General features: G+C 41.3%; 1 protein-coding gene across 5 annotated transcripts in view; it reads right to left on the minus strand.

Annotated features, from left to right (window-relative positions):
* Positions 1 to 26,302, minus strand: part of CACNA1D (calcium voltage-gated channel subunit alpha1 D) — a 299,481-nt gene that overhangs the window by 266,809 nt on the left and 6,370 nt on the right. For all 5 annotated transcript variants that reach the window (XM_039867427.1, XM_039867426.1, XM_039867431.1 and 2 more), the window contains exon 3: positions 25,918 to 26,023. In XM_039867427.1, coding sequence (XP_039723361.1) covers positions 25,918 to 26,023 — 106 coding nt within the window. The remainder of the gene's footprint in view (positions 1 to 25,917; positions 26,024 to 26,302) is intronic.

The following is a 26,302-nucleotide window of genomic DNA, read 5'->3' on the forward strand; positions in this document are numbered from 1 at the left end:
TGTGTGTATACACATATATGTATATGTATATATATGTATATCTATGTATATATATGTATATGTATACATATATGTGTATATATAATATTTATGTGTATATATACACAGACACACACATACGCATAAATATTAGAAAGCAATAAACAAAACTGTCTTTATTTACGAGATGATTGCATTCATAGAAAAGCCAAAAGAATATTCAAAACAACTACTAGAATAAAATTGACAAGGTGACAGGTACAAAGCCAATAGATAAAAATCAAGCATGTTCTCCATAATAGCAATTAACAACTGATTCTTTTTTAAGCTCCATTTACAACAGCATCAAAAAGCAAAATCTTAAGGATATATTTAATAAAATAAGTGTAAAATCTCTATACTAATAACAATACTAAGATTGGAGGAGATCTAAATAAATGAAGAGGGATGCTATGTGCAGTGATTGCAAAACTCAATATTAGTAAACCATCCTTCTTTCCAAATTAATCTATAGATTCAATTTCAACTCACTTAAAATCCCAGAAAACTGTTTTGTAGAAATTGACAGGTTAATCCCAAAGTTTATAGGACTTAGAATATCCAATAGATTCTTGGGGACAAGAAAGGAGAACAAAAATTGGAGAATGTATACCAATTTTAATACTTACAACAATTAAGCTTCAGTGATCACGACAGTGTAGAAATGGCATTAAGACAGACAAGTAGATCAATGGAAGATTAAAAAAAAGTCTATAAGTGGAACCAAATTTATGTCCATTGATTTTCAACAAATGTACTAATTCAATGGAGATGGGAAAGTGTTGCTGGAAGAAGGAGATATCCATGCGGGGGGCAGGGATGGGGAGGGATAAACCTTGACCCCTACCTCACACCACAGGAAAAAATTTTAAAATAGGACCATAAACCTAAATGTAAAAGCTAAAACTATACAGCTTCTAGAAGAAAACAGAATATCCTTATGACCTTTAAGACTTAAAATGTTTTAATCATAAAAAATCAAAAAATGACTTCAAAATTAAAAGCAATAAAACTAGATTTCAAATATTTGTAATTCAAATTCAAGTCTTGCCTTTTAGTTATAAGTATTATTTAATATGGTCTGGCTGTGTATATTTGAGAACATTTCCAGAGTGTTCTAAGACCTTTGGGGAGAAACAAAGTTGTATAGATTTATTTAACATTATTGAAAATACTTCCAAATATAGCTAAAACTCTAGCTTCTCTCTATTAAATAACTACAGTTAGACAAAAGGGAGACTGGTTCTTTCAGGGTTTATGTAGAGTCAAAGGGATACAGATATCAAGAGAAGAGAGAGAACTTAGAAGAAATATAAGTAATTTAAAAAAAAATCAAAGAAGTAGGCCTCTTTCCATAAGGTCTTTTACAACCAATCATATTACATATAAGGATATTATTCCAAGATCAGGAAGAAATAGTTGATATAGAATACCAGCTAACACATTCACTGACTCCATCACACATTCATTTAAATGTTATCAGCCACACATGATGTTATACACAAATAGCCAGGACTCTCCAGTATCTATGTGGAAGATGGGTGGGGTTGGGGGTGGGGGCGGACATTGCCTCCACCAGGTAAAGCTGTGCCATACCAGAAGCACAATTCCATGGAAGTCCTTTCTTAGGTGATGTCTGCTTTCCTTGGCCTTTATGCTATTTCATTTCATGATGGTTCCAGGGTATCCTTATCTCAGAATGCATACTGCCCACCAGTACAAATCAAGGTTTCTCATAATTTTTTAATCCAGGTTCCTGAGTTCTCGAGCCAGCCTTGACTGCATAAAACCTGTGCTTTGGGCATTAAGTGAAAGAAGCCAAACACACAACAGTACATACTGTATGATCCTGTTTATAATGCAGCTCATGATTACGCAAACCTTAATTGATGCTGGGTGGGAGTCTAAGAGAGTGGTGGTTGGCAAGGGCATGAAGTGATGGAAATGTTCTATGTCTGGATCTGGATGGTGGTTACATGGCTGTATATATGTAAAAACTCACTGGGTTGCACACTGCAGATTTGTGTACTTTATACACCTCGACACATGTATACTTCAACAATATGTTATTAATCTGTGCTATGGTCTTGGGTGCTTGGTGTATTCTGCTGTGGATATCCTCACAGACATCTGCGTACCTTTAGACTAGAAGCCTGGGTTAGGCCTTGTGTGTCTTCGCAGAATGCCCATTCTTGGTGTATCATGAGCCTAGTAATCTGGCTTTACTCTCAACCCTCAGTCAACCTGATGTTACTATCTTAAAACCACCTAACTGATAAACCCACCCTAGATGATCTTGCTTTTGCTGGTTCTTGTGACCTTCTCATGCACACATAAATAAGAGGGCAACACAGACACTGCACAATGCATTCAATTAATCTGGTCTACATTTTCAAATGTCTTTAAATAGAATATTATTAATTTTATAATATAGGTCTTTTGAATAAGCTTCTAACAATAGTCTGTTGGCTGCTGGGCACACTCAATTTTTCTCAAATAATGCCATCATAATTATTATCCAGTATGCAAATACTAGTGTACAATGCTTTGAGGCATGTGGCTAGGAAGACGTGAGTTAAGTGTTAACAGGTTAAGAATTTAGCATTTAGCTCTGTTTCACAGGAGTTTAATCCCCCTGAGAAATCTTTACCTTTATCAAGATAAATGACTTGGACCTCAGCTAGGCATGCTTTTCAAGTTCTAATCAGGAAGCTACTGACTATAACTTTTAAATGTTATAAACTTGATTTATTCCATACAACACAAATTGAGCTAATTTACTTTAATGGCGGGAGAGGTGTGCGACACAGTCCTGATAAATCGGGCCCATGAACAAAGATAGAAGTAAAAGGACAATCTTATTTTTCACTCAGTGAACTCAAGGCTTCTTCTCTTCTATATAATACAGCTCTCCAGTCAAATCTATCTGAAACCATGGTATATATCTAACAAATTCAATTAACTGTATTAGAAAGGCAAATCCACACTAGAGTAGAAAGCTGCAATGGACACAAGATATCTGAGAAGATTCCTGACCATAGGACTTGCCCTATAACTCTCCAGCCATTATGCCCTTGGGTAAGTTATTGATAAGCTTCCTTATCTATGGGAATTGTGATTGCTTCCTTATCTATGGGAATTGTGATTGCTGCTCTGTCTCATCATAAGTTGTTCTATGGATCAAATGAGAGAATGAATACAAAAGTACTCAGTAAACTATAAAGTACTAAAATCTGTGAGGGTCATGAATTCTGAGAGCTTTCTAACATCTCACACTCAATGAAGATGCATCTCTCAAATTCTAAGTGGGTATGGGCAGCAGAAAGGTTTTCACAGATTTATAGAATGGTAACGCCGAAACAAACTTCAAAGAGATTAACTGGCAGTATGCCCTGCTCATTTGAAGAATCAGGAAATCACAATAGCCACCTGTTATGGACTGTTTACTATGGTCCACCACACTTTGCTCATGTCATTACATTTATTTCTCACAAAAACTCTATGAGGTAGTTATCATTTTACAGATGAGGAAACTGAGGCTGTTATGAAGTCAAGATGTACAGCTGAGTTTTTCTCCAAAATCTCTAAAGTCTGTATCATTTCCCACTCTGCTATACAAACCCCAGAAAGATAAAAACATGTTTACCTGACTAACATGGCTAACTGGCAGGGTGCCATCGTACCAACTGTCCTTATTCAGCCTTACTGTCTGAGAATTTCTAACAGCAATCACCATGAAGATACCTAACGTTAGAGTTAAAGTCCTAAGGCTCACATGGAATGTTTCCCGACCACCCTGGCAAGAATGGTGTTCTCAGAGGAGATAAAATTTGGTTTCAAATTCAGGGTACAGCTAAAACCACAAGATGACAAGACAGTATACATGCAATAAAATAGATTCCGTGTGCGTCAGGTGGGAATACAGACACCCAGGTTGAGTCAGACCAGAGTTCAAGCCTGACAGTTACCTTGCCCAGCAATCAATGCTTCAATTTCTCTCCATTCTTATCCCCGAGGCTTAGTATAGATAGAGGTGGCTCCACCCTGGGTTTAGAGATGAAGCACAAGACTAGGGCTTGAGTCAATGCTTCACATGTCCCTGGCTACATAAGTTCAAGATGTGCACATGGCCTAGCCTGAGCCAAGGAGATGAAACAAAACAGCCTGGTATGGCTGGGACAAAGACCCTCATGCTCTTTTGCTGGAAGGAAGCAGGCTTGGAAACTGGTGACAGCCACCCTGCAATTATGGGGCGGGGGGTATGTCTGAGAATGGAGTCAACACACAGGAAAGGGAATAAGGATGGGGAGAGAGAAACCAGATCCTGATGACATCATTTGAGCCCCTGAGCTGACTCCAGATTTATCTCTGGACTGGTCAGTTATGTGAGCCAATAAATTCCTCTTTGACTTAATCCACTCTGCACTGGGTTTGGGCTCACTACTTTGACCAGAGGAGTCTTAATACACTGGATCACTAAGGGCCATCTGTCCCACATTGAAATGGAAGCTTCTTGTGGTCAGGGACTGACTTCTGACTCCCTCCGTTAACAGACAGTGAATTAGGCTGATCCTTGGCACAAATATATAGGAATTAAATAGGTCACCTCTAGGCTTTACAGCAAAACCTATACCCAAAGCAGAAAATAACAGAAACCTGAAAGCCCTATATTGATCATTTACTCATTAGTTCTAGTTTCTTTCAGCTGTGTTCTCCATGTCCCCTGCTGCAAAGCTGCCATGTTTCATATGGTCAAATACCTACTCTTTATCCCTGGATCTTCTCAGAAAACAGTTTGGAAGACAGGAATGAGTCTATACCCCAATATAGCCCTGTACTTCATTCATACATACATACATATATATATATACATACATACATATATATATACGTATGAATGATAATACTGAATTCTATTCAAGATGTTCATAATATATAGAAATCACTTATTATAGAATCTTGCTCACTCATGATACCATGTGTCTTCTGCTGCCCCAAAGAGCTAAGCAATAACTATGAGCTAGAGGCCAAATTGAGATCTCAGTACAGAATCTATCGGTAGCTCATTCAGTAGAAAAGAACAGCTGAGCCCTAAACGTTCAGCTCAGAGTCCTTGCTGACTCAAGCAAAGATGACACAAACCAATCTCTCCTCCACTGCCTACATAAAGAGTTTCAGAAACTTTTCTCTCCAAATTAAATCTTAAGTGCAACCTCAAACACACACAAGGAAGGGAGGAGGGAAGTGGGAAGGGAGGGGAGTTGCTCTGTAGGTAACACAGTGGGAAGGCATAATTCCATTTCCCCTGGCCTCTCTCTCCAGCTCCCAGGCCCCTGAGGTACTTCCAAGGGACCCTTGAGGCCTGCCTCAGTATCCTTTCATCACTTCTCAGAAGAGATGAAAATCAAGGAATAAGCAGCAAATTAATGCATGGTTAAAATTCATGGCTCAAGTGAGTGTTTAAAACTATTTCCATTTTCCTTGGCTGAAAAGGCCAGATATCTACAGGTGATGTGAAAAAGAAAACAAAGGCAATGGTCCAAGTAATTCAGCCTGAAAACTTACTCTGCTCCAACCAGAGAAACCGAGGCCCTGGTAAAAGCTGAACAAGGAACTAATCAAAATGAGCCCAAAAAGAGCCTTCAAAGGCCAGGCAGACAGGTGCTCTGACCTGGCTCATATCCCTATTCCATGATCTGGACCCCAGGGCCCTGTCCCTAATAAACTAAAAGTACACCACCGGCTGAGCTGCAGATGTTTCAACCTAAGATTTTTACACAGATCGTTTGTAAACTGCATTTCTTACGTTAAACTAGTGCATATATTTATCTTGTAGTTTTATGTACTGGCACAGTAGTCATTAAGGTTATCTAAGAACTGTTTTTCAACTCTAAAGGAGAAAGCAAAGAAGTTCTACTATTAAGCAAGACAGTCTATGTTTATGGCATAGAATTCCTTCACCAATTCCCTGCTTGCTCACTCGCTGCTCTGGAAATCCTTCCCAGGATGTCCCGTTAGGTTATGTCCACCTACTGCCCAATTCAGCAACAAGTAGCCCTTCTCAGCACAAATCTAAAAGTTCTCCAGTTCTTATAAAGTACAAAGGCAAATGGGCAACTTTTCCTGCTACAGACAGAAAAATTACCCCATTTCTTCTGGTTGTTATTTCCAAATTAGAACTGACAAAGTTTTAGGATCATAGAAAGAAGGAACCTCATACCTCAGAAATCCATCAAAAAGGGAGTTTTCTCAAAAGAGAGATTCCGCAGATAGTCACTAAATGGAACACTCCGTGCCAGACCCCAAGTGGTGACAGAGACAGTGCTGCCCTTGCCCTCAAGGCTCCCGCAGTCTGGAGGTCAAGGCTGACCTCAAAAATAACAAATCTGTTTCCTAACTCTGTCTTTTAAGTCAAGGACAGACCTCCCTGAAGAAACAGATCCTGGAGATAGGCTGGAGAGAAGGAATGAAAACCCTGGGTGATCCCGCCTTAATTGAAAGGTTTCTTAATACTTTCTAACGATGAGAGCAGCAAAGGAGGGTTTGAAGGCAAGACCTAGGGTGCAACGTGGGTTAAATTAATGCTAAGCCCAGGCCATGTCTCCAGGAAGTCATTTTGTTTGTTGGTGTGTTTGAAGTACATGTTCCTTGTGTAAATGAAGATATATAAAATGGCATGTGGGATATGAATAAGGCGAGATGCCAAAGGACCTAGATTCTAATCTCAGTTTTGCAGCCACTAACTTGCTGTGAGCCTGAGTGAATCCCTCCTCCTGAGATATTCCCTAATCCTCCAGCTTGGTACAACTGCAGTGGTCCATCCTTTTACACAAGCACTTCCTGTGAGATTCTTTGTATAGCCCTGGTGACCTTAGATTCAGAGGCTCACATGACCCTCAGGATTAGAGGCACCTGAAATAAAGGTGACCCCCACCGGGGCACTAAGCAAGACTAGGCCAAATTCTGCCATGTCACTGTCTCAGGACACCAAGGTTCCAACTCCTCCCTCCTCCCTCCCAGCGTCATTTTGCAAACTTGCATATTCTTGGCAACAACTGCCTCTAAAGGGAAGTACCCACCAGAAAGGCCATCATCCAATTAAGCCAAAACAAATAAGCTCAAAACTTCTTCAACTCTTCCCCTCATCCAAACGAATCGATTCATTCATTCATTTTTTCAAAGTTAGCCTTTTCAAGAAAGAACAAACTCTTCTTAAGCATCTTTCAGCTCTATTTCTGCAAGTCACATCTACTGGCTGAAGTGAAAAAAGGTACTAGTCTCTTTACTGACAACCAGTCCAGAAACAATGGAAAAAAAGGTGTTTCTTCCAGCAGGGCCTACAGACAACCTAACCTGAGTAGGGGGCTTACCCAAAAACCCAGAGGCAGCTACATAAATAGGAAGTCACGGCGGGTAAACAAACAAGCAGATCAAAGCTGAGTCCAGGGCACCAACCCAGGTCAGAGGCATGGATAGAATGCCAGTATGCAGGGGACAAAAATCTCTAGGCCAGCACTGTCCAATGGTACTTGGTGCAATGATGGACATGTTCTCTATGTATGCTGTCTAATAGGGTAGCCGTATATGGATAATGAACAATGGAAATGCGGCTTGCATGACTGAGGAACTGAATTTTAAATTAAAATTAAATAAAACTTAAGTTCTGATAACCACATGATAGCGACTACCATTCTGGACAGCTCTGTTCTAAGCAGTTCTCTCAGATCTAAGCAATACTCTCTGAAAGAAAGGACTTTAATAACAAATGAACTGTATAAATTATATCTCGATAAAGCTCAGGGGAACATATGAACTATGGGAGGCAACTTAGGGTCAGGCCCATGTATGAGTAGAGCAGTTTGGAGTTGTGCTTCAAGGGAGATGAGAATGGCTCGGAGCTACAGACTCTCCTTCCCTACACATATAACCTAAACTCCCCACCTTCAGAAACAGTGGGGGAAAAACGAAAGGTGCCCCACAGTGAAAATTAGGAGACTTAAACTCCAGTCCTGACCTTTTTGGCCTATGACCTCTCAGAACCACAGAGCCTCCCATCACTAGGCCAAAGAGGTTGGAACAGGCAACCTCAAAGGCCCTCTCCAGCTATAAGGTTCTAAGAATATACATGCCACTTCATCAAAAAACTCTTGTAACTGAATGACATCATCAAGAAAATGAAGAGACAACCCACAGAAAGGGAGAAAATGTTTGCAAATCATACATCTGATATGGGACTGGTATCCAGAATATATAAAGAACTCTTACAACTCAATAATGTATACACATAAAAGCACAAGTAATGAATAAAACACTGTGTATTAATAACAGAGTTGCCATTAAATGAGCAACTACTAGGTGCCAGGAATGTTATTTAAAAGGCTTCTTATCCTTATAACAAAGATTTTATGGATAAAGAAATTGAGGTTCAAGGTCACACTGCTAGTAAACAATGGAAAAACAATTCAAACACTGGTCAAGATGATTTCAAAGTCACAGTCTTTCCACAATGCTCTACTTCACCACTGAGTTGCAGGGTGAGTCTTAGGAGCTAAGTATGAGTTAAAAGTTCAAAAATTCACATTTCCTTCTCAAATCTTACATTAAGAATTTATGTTCTTTAATGTATTATTTTTATGGCTTTTGTAAATTGTATGTTAGGTTGGGAATATGTACCATTTAAATGAGATTCTAATTAGAAAAGTACCATGTAAATACTAAGACTCTGGAATTTTAAGTTTTGTTTCTACCTACGTAAGTCCTAGATACATTTGTTTCATTCAAAACAAGCGGAAATTCCTTTTCCGGACAAGGAACACTAACCAGAGATTGTTAAAATGAGTTCTCCCAAGTGAGAGAGAAGAGCTGCTTAAAGCCTTCTAAAATTCACCAGTTTTTACACCTATTATCTGAATTTTGATCATTTACCATTATATGGAATCGCTATGTAGTCTAGATCAAAAATAAAAACAAGCATTCTCTTGTTTTTCACAGTAAAATAACCCAATTTTTAAATGTACAAAGGATCTGTCCATTTTCTCCAAAGAATACATTTAAACAGCTAATGAACACATGAAAAGATGGTCAATATCATTAGTCATCAGGGAAATGCAAATCTACAAGGAGACAGCACTACTTTACACCCACTGGGATGGCTAGAACCCAAAAGATAGACAATAACATGTGTTAGCAAGGATGTGGAGAAACTGGAACCTCGCACATTGCGGGAGGGAATGTAAAATAGTACAGCTGCTTTGGAAAACAGTTTGGCAGTTCCTCAAAATGTTAAAGTTACCATGTTACCCAGAAAATTCCACTCCTAGATATATACCATCCAATAAAATTCAAAAAATAAGTTCATACAAAAACTTTTATGTGAATGTTCAGAGCAGCATTACGAATTGTATCTTGGGCTATTCAAAACAGCCTGAAAAATGGAAACCACCCCAAGTGTCCATCAACTGACAAAAGGGTACATAAAAGGTGGTGTATCCATACAATGGAATATTATTCAGCCATCAAAAGAGATGAAGTCTTGATACATGCTACAACATGGATGAATCTTGAAAACATCACGCTAAGTGAAAGCCAGGCACGATAAGTCACGTATTGTATAATTTCACTTATATAAAATGTCCATAATAAGAAAATCCGTAGCGACTGAAAGTAAATTTGACGTTGCCTAGAGCTGAGGAGGTGGGGAAGAGAGCAAAGGGCAACAAGGAGTGATGGCTAATGGGTACAGGGCTTCTTTTCAGAATGATGAAAATGTTCTCTAATTAATTTTGATGGTTGAACAACTCTGCATTTTGTAAAAACCGCTGAATTGTATAATTTAAAATGGTGAATTGTATGGTATGCAAATTATATCTCAAAGGCTGTTTAAGAAAAAGAATGTGCATACCTTCATCCTATCTAGTTAGTAGAGACCAATTAATTCTGTTATTTATTATCCCCAGGTCCCAGTGTCAACTGCCAGTGATCAGTGGCAATCATCTGTACCTAGCTACAGAACATAAAGTCAAAGATGCTCCACTTATAAACAAGGGGACTATTTTTAAAGCAGTTTTTGTTGTCTCGCACAGCTTCATACACAGCAAGAGTGGAGCTCTTTGTTGTAGCTAAGATTAAAATGTCTAACTTAACTTGTATCAAAAGTGCTTTTTTTTTTAAAGGCAGGAAAAAAGAAATAAAGAAACGTACATATTCTTCAAGTCAAGCCCAAGAAGCACTACTGGGAACTGAAGTAATTCTGTCTACTTGTGTAAATCACTGAACAGCAGCTGTGACCAGTACAATTATATCTGCTCCAAGGACCCCCAAGCCCTGGCAAGGGTCAGACATGTATCATCACTCCCCAGAACCCACAACTGAGTTCCTTAACTCTGGGGTAACGTGAAAATCTGCCTTGCCAATAATGAGGGCGGTCTTTAAAAATCAGGCTATGGCTGGCAGTAAAACATCTCACTTGACCATTTTCTTGGGGCCAGTGGCTAAAGAGAAAAGCCTAGATGGAGGAATTCTTGGCACAAGAAGAGAGTCAGACCAGATGAGACTGCAGACTTAGAGAAGTGTGACTGCAAAGTAGTTAGACTGTTTTGTTTCATAAACACACCAGAATCATATAAATAAGGGTTGTTCCCTTCAAACTAGTAAGCTTGGAAGCTAGACATGTAATTCTTGTATACTGCCATTTCTCAGAACATTTCCAAAATGCCAGTGTAAGACCTTCTTCAGAGTCCATGACACCTTCCTCTCAAGCTCCTTAGAGGTAAGAAAACTTGGTTCTTTGAAGATAGATTTGATTTTCTTACAAACACCCACGAGTTTCTTTAAGACTGGAGAATAAGGTCAGTGATCAGCCTGGATCACTCCATTTTTATCCAGAAGCAAAGCAAAATAAAAAGTAGAAATTGGGTCTGAAAGCAATTCTGAAGACAAGCATTCCAGCATCACTGAAATGAGGGTGCAGCTCACACAACTACTACTTTGACGGGGGCACTATGTTTTGATTGTATAAGTTCTGATGTTTTCATTACGCAATCACAGTCTCTCTAGTATTCTGCTCCCAGGATGGAAAGAGAGACCATCAGGCTTATATTAAGCAAAGAGTCAAAGCAAAGCAACCTCGGAGTGCTCGATGTAGACAGAGTGATACTTCATCACATGATCATTTACCTAACACCTGGTGCCAGGAGCCGTTGAGAATTTAAGACAGGGGGAAGACTGGGTCTCTCTGCCCATAAGAAGTTCAAGGCCTCTACTGAAGAAGTTAGAAATAAGAAAATAGCATGAGATCAACACAAGCAAGTCAATGGTTCAGATGGCAGGGCTACTTCCACCCCAAGGAGCTAGTCTGCACTGTTCCACAGAGAATACACCAACTGATCTAACCACTCCAGCTTTAGCACACCACATGCACAACACCGCGCCCAGGAAGGAGTCAAGACCCACACAATAGAACCTCCAGCCTCAGATGGCCCCCCAGCTTCAGGCTGGGACTACTTTTATGACTTCAGTTTTTCATCAGACAAAAAGATTTAGGAACAGAGTGAAGACATGATGTTAACTACACTCTGCTCACACTTAAAACCAAGAAGTGGCATTTGCCTGCCTCTGGGCCGGCTGGGCTGCAAGCCCATCCATCACCAGGCAAATCGTTTGTGGCTTCCGCTTCACAAGCATGGTAAACACAAATTTCAAGGTGGTCAAGTAACAGGGCTTCGAATAATGGCTGGTCTTTGAAAATCAGGAAGGTGGGAAAGGTCAGCTAAAGTTTTAGATCTGATTGGTTTTTTTCAGTCCTTCTCTACCCCCACCTCAGACTCTCCCCAGCATCCCAAACATAACTGCTGGCACTGACATTACAGGGACAGAGTGGATTTGGGACTCAGCCGTGAGCTGCTTTCTAAAGGAATCAGAGAGAAAGGTGAGGCCTGAGTCCTCTCCTTATTAGTCATACTTTAGCAGACAAATAAGGATAATGCCTTACATGTGTATACTGCTTTCTAGATTATAAAACACTTTCACACATGTCCCATTCGACTTTTTACTCCCTACTTTATGAACAATGGAAAAAGCAAGGTCACATAGAAGTGTGGTTACAGAGCAGAAACTCAAAGCCAAGTCACTTGACTCCACGTTGTGTTCTTTCCATAACATGCCTCACACACATGGTGGGCACAGAGCTAAAACAGAGAGAGTAATCACAGGACCTGCTTATTATCTTACGGGTTTATTACCTCAGGAAAGTCAGTTAACTCTTCTGACCTTTGTTTGCCCCATCTGCAAAATAGGGGTGCTAGTCATTATGATGAGACCAGAAACAAGTATCAAATTTCAGCCTGGTCCCTGAAATCAAGGGTACAAGGCTCAAGACACAGGCCCTCCTAGTTCACAGCACTGAGGGGAACACACTCCCATCTGAAACATCAGTGTGGCCACGAATACCAACCCCAGAACCCCCAAACTGTACTCAGTCTTTCTGAAGACTATGAACACAAGGCTCCCTGCTACTGAAAATGCTGCCTCAGCATCTCAGCAACATTAGCAGGCAGCCTCTCTGCTGCAGTGCCACTCACTGAGCTGCCCAACCAGGCTCCCACACAGCTCTTTCTGACCCGGGAGCAGTAACAAGGCCCCTGCTGAAGAAAAGGGAAGAGGCATGCTCCTCTTCCCGCCCCCATGAACTAGGCCACGATAAGGAAAAGGGGGGAAAACCTGGGGCAAAGAAAGGCAACACACATGAAAACAAAGGGAGTTAACAGGCATGGCCTGTGACAGCGATTTAACAAACCCTACAGCACTCCTAGGGTTCCCCCAACATGCAGATGCTGCTGAACCCTGAACTTTACTGGGAGGTAAAGGACTCTCTCTGCAACCATTCCTGATCAATTAAATATTATCTTGTGGTAATCTGGGGCTGGCTCACACATTACTGAATCCTCCAAAGACTCCGTACTAAAGGTGAGACCAGCACTATTATTCCTATCTGACAGATGGGGAAAGTAAGGCCAAGAGAGGAAAGAAAATTTGTTCAGTCACAAAGCTAGTCAGGAGCAAAGGTGGGACCCAAATCCAGCTCTATTCCCTGTAAAAACAGAGATAATACAGGCTGAAAAGGAGGGAGGGAAGAAGGGAGTCAGATCAGGGCAGAACCTAAAAGCCTGAAAAAAGTGATACTTGCTGTGTAAGGAAATTAACGGTACAGCACTTGTGGTCTACCAAGGGTTTCCTTACAAAGTCACTTTTAATCCCCTCAGCAATGTGAGGCAAATGTGGCCATCATTATTCCCATTTCACAGGTGAGGAAACTGAGGTCAAGGCCACGTGGCAGAGAACCAATGATAACCTGGTTCTAGGGAGCTTAGTCCAGCAAGTCGCATCCCATCTTTGAGCCTCAGTCTCCCACCCAAATGAATTGCAGGCAAGACTCCACGAGGCCCAGGAACGCATGCAGTGTGGCAGGCAGGAAGGGCCCAAGAGGTCCGCGTCCCACCTCAGCCACTTCCTGGCTGTTTAACCTTGGGTAAGTCATTTAACTGCCCTGTGCTCAGCTGTCTGCTCTATAAAATGTGAGCAGTACTCACAAGGTAGCCACGAGAACGAAATCAGACACGATGATGGAAGCACCACACGGGCACTAGTGATTACTGTCATTATTCCAATTCTAAGATCGCCCCATCTCCCCTTCTGAGAGCACGGCAATCAGGCCGGAACTCCCCTGGCACCTGTTTTGCTCCTTAGTGCTTGTTTCCTTTCCTCTTCTAACATTTAAATCAAATGGTTGTCAGGGGTCTCCCATCCCAGATTAAGCAGAAACAAGACACAGCTGGTCAAGTGGATTCCCAGGTTGCTGAGAACAGTCTGCAGACACACTACTCACTAGAGGGTGCCTGGATTTTTCTTTCCTGCCTCAAGGATAAACATCTCACTGTAGAAGCAGGCTTGTCTTCACAGCTGCAAGAGAATCAGTTCCTGACCATTAAACCAGCCCCCTTTCTCTCCTCGGTGCTCCAAGGGAAAGAAACAACTCTTTACATTTGTCTAAGTCAAGATGGCGTATAGTCCAGGTGCTCCTGAGACCAGCAAGATAACTTTCACTTTGTCACCGGGTCCACCCAACACCCCCTATGACTACTACCATCTTAGGCTATGCAGCAGGGTGAATGAAATGGGTAGTCCAATGAAACCATCTTCCATAAAATGGCTTTGGAAAGCAAACCCCTAACCTAGGAAACTTCTCTGATGTGGCTAGAGGGGTCCAACCCTTATCTCACAGGTTGGGAGCGAGTTCATCATCTGAGCCCCAGCTTCTTTGTTGGTAAAGCTGAGGACAGCAATCCCTACCCTTGCAGGACTGTACTGAGACCCACGCACCTAGTAATAGGGATAGTCCACACTGACTCCATGTTTTCGAGACAGAGCCTGAGCTAACCCCCCTTTAGCACTTTATTTCCTCTTTTACAGAAAAGGACCAGACTCGGCAAGGAAAAGCAGCTTGTCTGGTCGCAAGCAGCGAGTGGCTAAGCTGAGGACCGACCCCATGCCTATAACCCTAACTGCTTATTTCTAACAACCGACCAGCACCCAGCACAAAGCTCTGACTCACATCACAAGGGCACCAGCACTGTCCCTCCACAAGTCAACACTTTCCAAAGAATTAAAATACAATAAAATCCACTTAATGCCCAAATTTAAATCCCTCCACTCATTCTCATTTGAACTGCATGATTCAGAGGGCTCTTCAGAAGGTGAGGAGAGGGTTGCAGGGCTGCTAAAAAAAAAACCTTCGCCCTGATTCTCTCCAGCCACATCCCCTACCCCGAGCCTGGAAATGCCTCTGGGTGGTGGGAATGAGGAGATACGGAAACAATTCTATGCCAGTCCCCAGACCTAGGTTCCAGGCTCTAACCGAAACCCTAAATGTGAAGCCTGCCCAGATAGACCCACCTGAGGTTCTGCCATAGGCTCCTCAGGGTTTCCCACACTCGCTCACCCCCTCGGCCTTGCCTTCCTCTGCTCAGCATTCAGATGAGCCCTGACGTCTCTTCACGGCCTAGTGGTGGAATGCGGGCTCGTGCATCAGAAAGCCCAGCTGTGAACCCTGGCCCTGCCGGTTACCAGACTGCGTGGCCTCGTGTTAGCTATTTAGCCACTCTCAGCCTTGTTTCCTCACCTGTGAAAGGAGGACGGTAGGTATGTTCTTCAGGAGTTTATGGGGAATATTAAATGAGAATTAAAGGAGATCATATACACAAAGCTCACCTAGCTCAGTAGATGTCAGCCATGAGCTAGTAGCAAAGGCCATTATCTCTGCCTCCAGATATGGTCAACAAGGCAGAGTGTGCCAACCCCACTAAAATAAGATAACCAAGGAGAGACCTTCTGCGTCTGTCGACCAGCTCAGCTGATTCTCTCCTGCCTTACCACATCCACTGGCCAGCACCACGACTCCTTCTACAAGTTAATGAGGCCATCTGTGGTCAAAGGACTTCTGTATGTTGGTATAGGTAAAATAAGAATAATTTACGAAGTTAAACAGAGGAGGGAGGAATGATCAAAACTATCTAATGGAAGATTAAGAAAATCGAGGATAATTAAAAGCCCACTGAATGCCCCGCATTCTTTGAAGAATATTATTTGGTCATATGATTTTCTAGATGCCACGATGGCCCCTGGTATTCTCAGACTCTGCCCCAGCCATATGGGAAGTGCCTGGCTTCAACCCAGATTCACAGCTGTAACTGGAGTGAGTGTGGAAAGACAACAGGCAGAGCCTAAGTCCCCACTTGACTTCTCTCTCACTGTATGACTCTGGGCAAGTCGACTGCTGAGTCTGAAAAAAAGGAATATATCCATCTGAAGGTCTCCAGGGCCTTTCCAATTCCAATTCACTGGGTCTGTGATTCATATTCGGCATCATTCAAGGTAAATCAAAACTGGCCATCTAGCCTACTATTGCCCCAGCAGGCTTTAATGATATCAATTAGCTTAATCAGTTGGCCAACCTAAAATCTGCCACAGCTTTCTCTACCCTGACCATACTAGCTCCACCCCACATGGCTTTCTAGAAAAAGGTTAAACATTTCTCTTCTACCAAATTGCTGCTGGGTGTTGCTGCTTCCCTACATTCTAATTTAAAACTTTAAATGTTTTAGTTTTACTCCCACCAGATAAAAATTCTGAAAAGAGCTTTAGATAGAGTCACCATTAATTTATATTTCAATAATTCAGAATTTGTGAAAGCCTAAAGAGTTCACTTCTGCATCATCATGAAAAAAGAACTAAGGAGCTAATTACTGGTATAAAAGGGCAGCATTTTACCCATTTACCCATTCAAGCTGTTTTTGTACAATTTAAAAGCAATTATTTAAATATACAGTTTCATTATACCTCATTGTTATCTATTTACTGAATAACATTCAAGGATGTCTTCTTTTAAAAATATTGGTCACTTCCTTAGCTTACATTAGATTAAAAGAATAAAACCGCATCTCTTCAAAAGTGAGGGTGTTGGGGTAGGGTTCTTTGTATTAATTCATATTATTCTTTTGTATTCTGACTTAAACCAAGTAAGGACAGTAAGCAAATGTATTTAATAGGCTATATTTTAAAAATAAACATTCAATAAAGTACTTTATGATTAAATCACAGTTATGTTAAACTACTCTTTTTTAATCTTCCCAGCGTTAGCCTTATACTAACTTATATAATCAAAACGCCAAGCTCTTATAGCATAGAGAAGTGCCTGCATTACACCCCAGTGTAACACTGTGCCCTAAACCTGTGAAACCATGAATTCAGAGACCATCTACTTTAACAAAAGCACAGTGAAGACAGGGCTCACTGTGCCCCCAACAATGTACCTCGTACAAGGACCCATGCTGTAGATTCCTCCTTGGACCTGATTCCTGAAGTGCTTCTTTGAATGAATGTAGCTGCTTCCCATTGTTGAGAAGATAAAAACCATGTTAGGATGTGCTCCCTTTCGTGACCACTGCTGGAAAATCTAACTGCCAATTCAGTGCCCAAGTGTTAGCAATACATTCACCTAGAACACCTGGGCAAATCTTTTTTGTTTTGATCCCCAAGTACCCCATCTTTCATCAACGTCCATTTTCTAAGCCACCTCAGAACTTTTGGAAGTAGGAGGAGTTTAAAACCTATAATACCATAATAATAGTGAGATTTTACTGTGTGTGAAAATAAAATAATTAATAATCAAAGAACATGGGACAAAAAAGAACATGGGAGAGAAGAAACGTATCAGGTTAGATATTTTTCTTCCTCCACTAAAGGAACATAAAAGCAGTACTCATCTTGGAACTAAACTGTAGCAAGCAAACATTCCAAAACTAAGACTCAATTTTTGTAATTGGAATTTATTTACCTATTAGCTACAAGAATGAATGTTTCACTTGGAAAAAATGACAGTACCCAAGTGCATGGCACTCAAAGTCAGGGAAAGAATAAGATTTGGTGCCTTGCATCTGAGTCTGTGGTTCAAAAGAAATTGTAAATCTAGTGCTCAGAGTTCATGGCCCTTCTGCTCTAACCAGATGCTCTAAATGCCTACTAAACACCCAAGAGAGAGGCTGTACCCTACCCTGAAGACTTCCTTTCACATAGCCTAACATAAAGAACAAATAAGGTCACTCATTGTGGAGTTAAATGACAATGATTTCAAGGAGATGTGTGGGTGGGAGCTTAAATCCACACAAGCTTAGTGGAGGGCAATGTGTGTGGAAATTAAAAATGCACTATCCTCCCACCCAGAGAGTTTACTTCTGAGTACTTGTCACAGAGAAGCACTTTCAAGGATATTCAGTGTAGCATTGTCTGAAATAGGAAAAGTTTAGGAACTAAATGCTCATCAGAAAGAGAACAATTAAACGTGGTACATTCACACATGAAATATTTTACAGCAACTAAGTTGTTAGATCTCTACATACGGATATGGAAAAATCTGGAAGACACATTAAGTGGGAGAAAGGAAGCTATATAATGCATGCATTATGTTCCTACTTGTGTAAAATTTAAAACACCCAAACTGCATATATATTTGAAAATGCACAGATTATATACACATACCTACACATACACATACACACTGGAGAAGAATTCTGAAAGGATCATATCCAACTGATTACTGTGATTAGAATGAACTGGGCAGGTAAAAGGAGATTGTCACTTTATCTGTATTGCTTTAATTGTTTACAAGAATGTATTCGTGTGTTGTATAAATTTTGGATAATGATTATAAGAATGCAAAATATAAAAAACAAAGAAGGCTGTCTCTGACCCCATGTTGTGGGTTTTCCTTAATAAAAATGCACAGCAAGCCTAGCAGCCCCAGCTGAAGCCAGGGACACAGGAGCCTGGTGCACTCTGCATAGCAGGTCTCAATAAATATTTGTTGAATAATGGTGCCTGGACTTCCTTTTTTAAAAACAAGCTTAAAGCTCTACAAAAATATCTGGGAGTCTACATAGTGCTAGACTTCCACATGGACACAGGAAAATGAGGCAGTGTGGGCCCCTCAAAATATGACTAAGGCTGGGAAATGTGTGAGCCCCTAACGTGCTTTGAGTCCCCAGGCACAGCTGTCTAAGGGTACCTCCTCCCTCCTTCCCAGGCTGGGGCCACCTGCCACCCACATTTTCCCTGAGAAGTCTGCAGCCTGCCTTCCCTCCCTCAGGTCAGCTCCCCAATTCCCTCCAACCTGACCTCTCGTTCACTCATTCAATAATTTCAACAGATGTCCCACTTGTGTTCTAAAATTACCACTCAGCCAGTAGAGAGGAGGAGAAAAAAATAGCAGAAATAATTGCTTTGAGGTTCTGGAGAAGAAAGTCATTTTCCCCAGCCAGGGCAGTGTCTGGGGCCCTGTTTAGTTAAAATCACCAAGGAAAGACTTCATTCTATAAGCTGTGTGTCAAAAACACCCATCCAACCACTCACCCACAATGTCCCCCAGCTCTCACACAGACACACACACACACAGACACACGGAAGTGGGGGTAGGGAGAGGAGAGATATGGGGAGAGGGCGGGATGGAGGGAGGGGGAGAGATAGAGAGACAGAGAGACGGAGAGAGAGACAGAGAGAGAGAGAGAATATCAGAAAGACCTATGACCAAATTGCAGTTCCTCTGATCCCATTTTCAGTTATTCTCATTGTGTCCTTCTCCCCACCTCCTATTGCAGCTTTGCTTGCCCTGCCTTACTCCCTGCAAGAACCCCAGCTGTGTGAATACCAATCTCATTTCAGTTAAAGAGAAGACACCTCTCCCACTTTCCTTATTTCAATCACACAGACAGAAGACGACTTGGGCAACATCTCCTATCCTGCTGATGGGAGAGAGCCCCAGGAGTCCGAGCACTGTAGGAGGCAGAAGTAGGAATGTTACCATCTATTCTTGGATGACCCAGCCCTCCCCCCCGCCCGCACCCACACACACACACACACCCTGCAGGTCAGGAACACTCACCAACATCCCTCCCCTCAGAACATCATCCATGCAACAGTAACATCCCCCAGAGTCCTTCCCCGTAGTTGAACCACCAGGACTCTGAGGCCTCTTCAATTTCTTTAGGGACTTTCTTTGATGATGAGCTGTTGGGCTCTGTTCTGGAGTCCTACTACCACTGTCACCAGCATTTAATAAGACACAAATGTCTCCACTGTTGAGCAAATGGTCCCCTCTCTATCAGGTATTTCTCACATTTTGCAGACAGTAAAAAATGAAACAATACAAACAAGGAAAGTTAAAAAAGTAAACTGCCCACAAATCCGCTACTCCAGCGGTCCCCAACCTTTTTGGCACCAAGGACCAGTGCTTCTATGAGAATCTATCTAATGCCTGATGATCTGAGGTGGAGCTGAGGCGGCGATGCTATCGCTGGGGAGTGGCCACAATTCCAGATGAAGCTTTGCTACCTGCCACTCACCTTCTGTGCACCCGGTTCCTAACGGGCCATAGACTGGTACCAGTCCGTGGCCCAGGGGTTGGGGACTCTGTGCTACAGAGAGTCTCTTGTTTCTCACAAAGTCATGCTTTAAATATGGAACTTGAGCTGAGGTTAAGAAAGGAAAGCATCTTCCTACAGACCCTGTGAGGTATGTGAGGCAAACCCGCTATAGGCCAGTGGAACTCTGCCACCAAGACTGAGAGCTGGGGCGCAGGATAGGGTCCTGATGCCCTCTCTAAGCCCCTTTCCTGCTGTAAAACAATAAGTCTGGCTATACACCAATATATCCAAATAGCCTCACTCTAACATAGGCTCATTTTTAAAGGGTCTGAGCAGGAAAGTTCCTGTGTGAAAGGCATAACTATAAAACAGAGATTTGCTTTTTAACAAACAAACCAAAAGAGTAAGAACTCTTTGGAATTCTTTTTAAGGAACGTTAATAGTAGCAAATCTGAATTCTTTAAGAGTTGGACTTGAGTTCTGAAAAACTGTCAATGCTCAACCAAAGTCTGTTCAATTAAAGATCAAGCTAGGTAACTTGTGTTTTGTCAACCAAGCTAAGACAACAAAAGAGATGTGATTATTTGATTAGCACGTAAACTGGCTCACGTTTCATGATTAGGAAACCAGCTTTGGGCAAAGTGTTACTGCACAAATTCATCTACTCTGGTCATTGTGCTGCTCTCCCTCCACTGGTCTTGACTTGAAATGCGACACTCACACATCCATCCAAATGCAGTCACTCACAGATGTCTTGCGTACAACACTGGACACAAAAGCCAGCTTATGATTTAGGGATTCCAAAAGCATAGAGTACTGTCTTTCTTCTCTCCTGTTTCAGGTATAAAGAGTTAAATCTGTCAAGAAAGATACAATCCTGAAATTAAAGGCAAACTCTAACAGGTGTTTCCTAGGATTCTCGTTAATATTGGACAATGAAAGTCAGCCTCTTAGGCAAACATTAATCATTAGCCAATTGTTGAAAATTAACTACTGATTTATAAGGATATACTGTGGAGCTCTTGTATGGTCATTCATTTATATATTCACTTATTCTACATGCATTTCCTGATGTGCTTTCTGTGCACAGAGTTAAGTTTGCAAAGCTATAGAGACTAATCAGTCTCCTACCTCAGTCTCGAGTAACTCATATGCTAGTTTCATCCAAAGTCACTCAGCTATTCTGCCAAGGAGCCAGGCTGTCAGACTCCAGAGCCCATGTGCAGAACCACTGCACACCGAGCCACTTCCTAGAGCAGTTATAAAATCAGACAGAAAGGGTCTAATATCTGTAAAGAGGAGAGTTTACTATGCTTAGAGTTTACCATGCTTACAGTAGTGTAGAAGGGAAAGCAAGTGCTTACACTTAAGCAGGTGGGGTGGGAACTGGGGAAGAGGACAAGGATCAGAGAAGGCTAAACTGAGGAAGCAGCACATCAGCTGTCATGGAAGAACAGACAGGGCCTAGGCATGCAGAAATGAAAGCATGCAACTCAAACAGAAAGACAGTAGAGCAAAGACACAATATAGATGAGGTACATAACTAACATCCACCTTATAGACTAAGCCCAACAAACCAGGTGATGAAACTGTGTTTCCAGTATTACAATGTACACCACTCCCTATGGGTAAAAACTGTGAGATGCTGAACTATATTACCATGTAGATCCAACGAACTTTCTTTTGAAGACCAGGGAACACTGTAAATTGGAATCTCAGCCATGGAGGAGAGACTGCAATGAAAGTAGACTATCCCATGGCGTTCCTGGCCATTGTGAAGTATCTGGTCCCCCTGACAGTTGTCCACAGCCAGCACTGCTTCCCAAAAACAAAATGTGCTAAACTGCTCAGCTCTGACACCAGGTAGTCTGAGGGCTCCTCCATCCAGAGGTGCATAAGTAGGGTCACAAGACCCTATGCTTTTCAGAAATAAATGCTTACAACTTCCCACCCGCCTCCACCCAAGGACCTCCAAGGAGTCCACAGAAGAACCTGCCACCCCAAAAAAATTCTGAACATGGCTCAGAGGAAAGAATGGGTGAGGTGCTTCTCCTGAGAGAGTCGTTCGCTTGGTGGTCATCAACAACACACATTTACTGAACATCTATTCCACACCTCCAGGCCAGGCACTGTTGGGGATTGAAAATGATTCACTATGAATTGTATTCTGAAGATACCTGGTTAGACAAAGACAAGGTATGCATATTATAAATAACTAAAATATAGGGTATTTTATATGCAAAGGGCCACAAGAGAGGTTCGGATAAGAGTGTAACTTCAGACCAGAGTCAGAAAAGGCCTCATGGAAAAGACAGCATTTGAGATTGCTCCTGAGCAGCTGTAAGGACAGTGACGTGGGAAGAAAGGGCACTAGAAAGAGGCATTTCAGATGGGGAAAGCAGTGGAGGAAAAGCCAGGAGGTGGACAAGTGTAGGGGGGAAGTGTTTAAGAAGTTATGATGGACAAACGGGTGGGCCTGCGAAGGAGAGGAATGGAGGATAAACCAAAGGAGGTCAGACAGGCCAAGGGGGACTTGGCCATGAAGTCGGGCCCTTCCTCAGTGGGCAGCCATGGAAGCCTCAAGATCACTTATCCAGCAAAAGTCATCTAACAGTGGTGTGTACGTAAAGGAAGGGGAAAATGTAGGGATGCTGTAGAGACAACATGTCGACAGGCTTAAAAACACAAGCTGGCCTCAACAAAATGAGAAAAGAGGCAAGAAAGGGGTCAAAGACTTAGAGAAACTTATTGTTGAGTTTAAGCCTTTATGGAGCACCTGGTAGGAGCCAGGCACTCTGGCTGAAAAAGGGCCATAGGCCTTGCCCTCTGTGGGTGCAGTCATTAGCAGACCTCAAGGAAAGTCTGAAGTGGCAGATGAGCATCCATACTTTGGAGTTGTAACCTGAGGCAGTTCAGCACTAGAGAGAACTGGGCAGTAGCCATGGGGTGGGGGGAGTACCAGGAACAGGTTGCACAAACTAAAAACTGTTATCACTTCAGTTTGCTTATGAGAAATTCAAGTTCGGGAAGCAAAATAAAGCGTTTTTCAACATAATAAAGTACGATATTGTAATCATCCCCACTCTGACACTCCATAAAGACAAGCTCCCCCAATCTCCATGCTATGAAGAAAATTAAGTAAATGATATACCTTTTCAATAAGTGAAAATGAAGAAATATTGTTACTGACTGAACTAAGAGAAATGTTACTGTGGGAACCGAGCTGCACCGTTTCCATGGCTTCAGCCTCCACTAGTTCCTGCAAGTCCACAAATGTAAGCCACATAGAAACTTAAGATTGTTTATATTTTAAAAAAAAAAAAAATCTAACCCTGGGAAAACTTGCTGCCCCAAGGTTTCTAAATCCCCAAAGCTGGCTGAGTTACACACAACTCAGACCAAACACACACTGGACCAATGGGGATGGCCACATTTCTCATCCAAGAAAAGTAATAATTTTACTACAAACAATCTGTTAAAGGCAGAACCATCTTCCACAAAGCTGGCCCCGAATCTTACCCTAAGTATTCGACATACACATTTCCCACAGCACTATGAAGCAAAAAAACAAAAAACAAAAAACAAAACAAAACAAAAAACCCACAAGCTCCCTGACATATACAGCTTTGCAACCCATATCAGTCTCTGCCCTTTGATTTGCCATTCACATTAACTGAAAGGTATTTACTACAGATGAAAAATAAGCTTCGTTCAGCTGCCTCTAAACCAATCCCAAAAATAGAGCAATCACTTGGGTACAAATTGGGTCAAATGTATAAAAAAAAACCTGGCTCCCTGGCGGGAGGACTGACACGGCATGGGACCTTACTAAGAGTCAGGGGGGAAATCCACAAAGCTCTTCCCTTCCCACAGTAGGAAAGGAAATATTTAAAGAGTCAGGCAGAGAATAAACTCATCTGGCCATGTGACCATCCAAGTGAACACAAGACAAACACGAATGCTGTGAGTTTCCGAATATTAAGAGGTCAAAGGAATACATGCTGGTTTTTAGAAAGGCTGGCCAAAGTAACACACTGCCCACTTCCCCCAAAGAAAGACTACTCTTAAAGAATTGTCAAGAAATTATCCACTGGGGAGGAGCTCCCAGGGAGAAGAAGAGAGATTTATCCATCTCCTATATTTTATTCTCTCGCTTATTAGCTGAGAAATCCAATGGTCTAACAATACTTACATTATTGCACCTAATTTCCCTGGGAAAAATCAGAATATTAATTGGCTATATGTGCAGCTACATTAATCATTCCGTTGATTTGAATTAATCTGCCTTTCTGAAAGGTATTTATTATCTAAGTTTGTTTAATCATGTTCTCTTGAGCCACAAAAATCAACAAACTGGGTCATCGTCCACATTGTTAAATTTGGTAACAAGGCTGACACCATCTGTGGCCTAGACTATGATGATCTATCTCCATTGATGGAGGCTTTTCACTACTTCTGCCTTTCCTTTAAAACGACCATCTAATGTCACTTGTCCACTACCAAAGCAGAAGCTATTTAAAATATCCAAAATTATGCAAATCTTTAGCATAGTATAAATATGTACTAACAGTGTTTATATGTATATCTAACTTCCATTTACAATTGTATTTTCAGTAGCAATATCCAAGTTTTTATAATTATCTAGAAATCAGACCAGAAAACCCTGAAGGTGAATAGCCATCATGCTACATCTGAAATATGCCACACATTTTAAAATGTAACATGAAATCCTATACATAAACCATTATAGCTAACAGCACAAAAGCATAATTTCAGTATCTTCAGAACCTGGCAGAGCAATCCCCACAATAGCTCTGTCTTCACGACACTCAAGAACAACCAGCCCTACTAAAATACAGCTTCACCAGGAGAAACCAAAACAAGTGGAACTAGCTAAAAGAAGAGAAAGCAAGACAATGGAGAGAGTTTCCTGTTATCTGGCACTGGCCCCCTCCTCCTTTGGCCTATTTGCTCAACCTCCAATTATAAAAGATTGATCCCAGCAAGGATGCTGCAGCTCTAGAAAAATCCTGAGATGGCTTCTCGATCATCAAGAAAAGATTACAGAATGTCAGAGGTGAAAACAATCCCAGTTATCTTATCCAATCCCCTTAACTGACAGGTGGGTGAATGGCAATGCAGAAAGTATATGGAAATGCCTCAAAATACAGCTAGCTGACAGCCGAGTGGGATGAGCTCCTAGTCCCACTTTAGTGCTTTTTTTTTTTTTTAAACTATATCAACCTTTCCTAAAGAAAGATCCATGAAACGCTGGTTCTGCGATGTGTTCTGCCAAAAAATGTTTAAAGAATCCATGACCAATTACTTGTAGGACTAGCTGAGTTAAACAAAATAAAACTGGTTTTTAACTACAGACCTTTCTGGAGCTTTTACTGAGCTAATGTGCATTACAAATCTTTAAGAGGGCAATAAAGCATGTGGAAGTATCCCAATTTATTTATCCATAGAATCATTTTATCTTGGGCACTTCACAGGAAGTATTCTACTTCTTTGAAAATTAAGAGTTCATATACAAAATCTATGATAATTCTCTACTTACCAAAAAAACTACCAGAGTACCCACCGCCCCCACATAACACTGAATTGAAAAAAAAAAAAAAAAAGCTAATATTATCAGGAAAAGAATGGTAGACAACAAAAGCCTATTTGGAGAGAAAGTTATTTAAAAATTTGCTACAAACCTCTTCCAAAAAATGTTCTACATCTATTTACACAACATTCATGACTTTAAACACGTTCATTCAGTATAAATTTGAAAATATAAGTAAAAAAACCCATTGTTGCAAAGCTCCAGGAAACATCACATGCATAGCTATAAATTTGAACCAGTCAAAAAGCCAGCTGCCAGTTTTTAAGTATAGAGGCAAATGATAACCACACATCAGGAACTCTAAGCTTAGACACTTACCAAGTTATGATTTGTTGAATTAGAATCATCTTCAGGGAATGGGATGTAAATAGCTAAGGCCACACAATTGGCAAAAATAGCCAATAATATAAATATGTCAAATGGTCTGAAAAATTTTGTTAAGGTATATATATACATATGTGTTTGTTTGTTTGTGTGTGTGTGTGTGTGTGTGTGTGTGTATTATGCAAACATAAACCATCTCTCTCATCACACTCCCAATCACACCACTTTTGAATCGCTTTTAAAATGAGAATTATATGCACAAGTTCCTTTTCGACTAACTGTTGTGACAACTAGGTTTCCAGCAGAAGTAATCATCATTGGTCATCTCACAGTAGATCTTCCTATCCAATGACCTCTCCATGTCCTTTTCCTCTATTAC

This window comes from Pteropus medius, unplaced genomic scaffold (genome assembly GCF_902729225.1).
Source record: "Pteropus medius unplaced genomic scaffold, Ma_sr-lr_union100, whole genome shotgun sequence".
Taxonomy (NCBI): Eukaryota; Metazoa; Chordata; class Mammalia; order Chiroptera; family Pteropodidae; genus Pteropus; species Pteropus medius.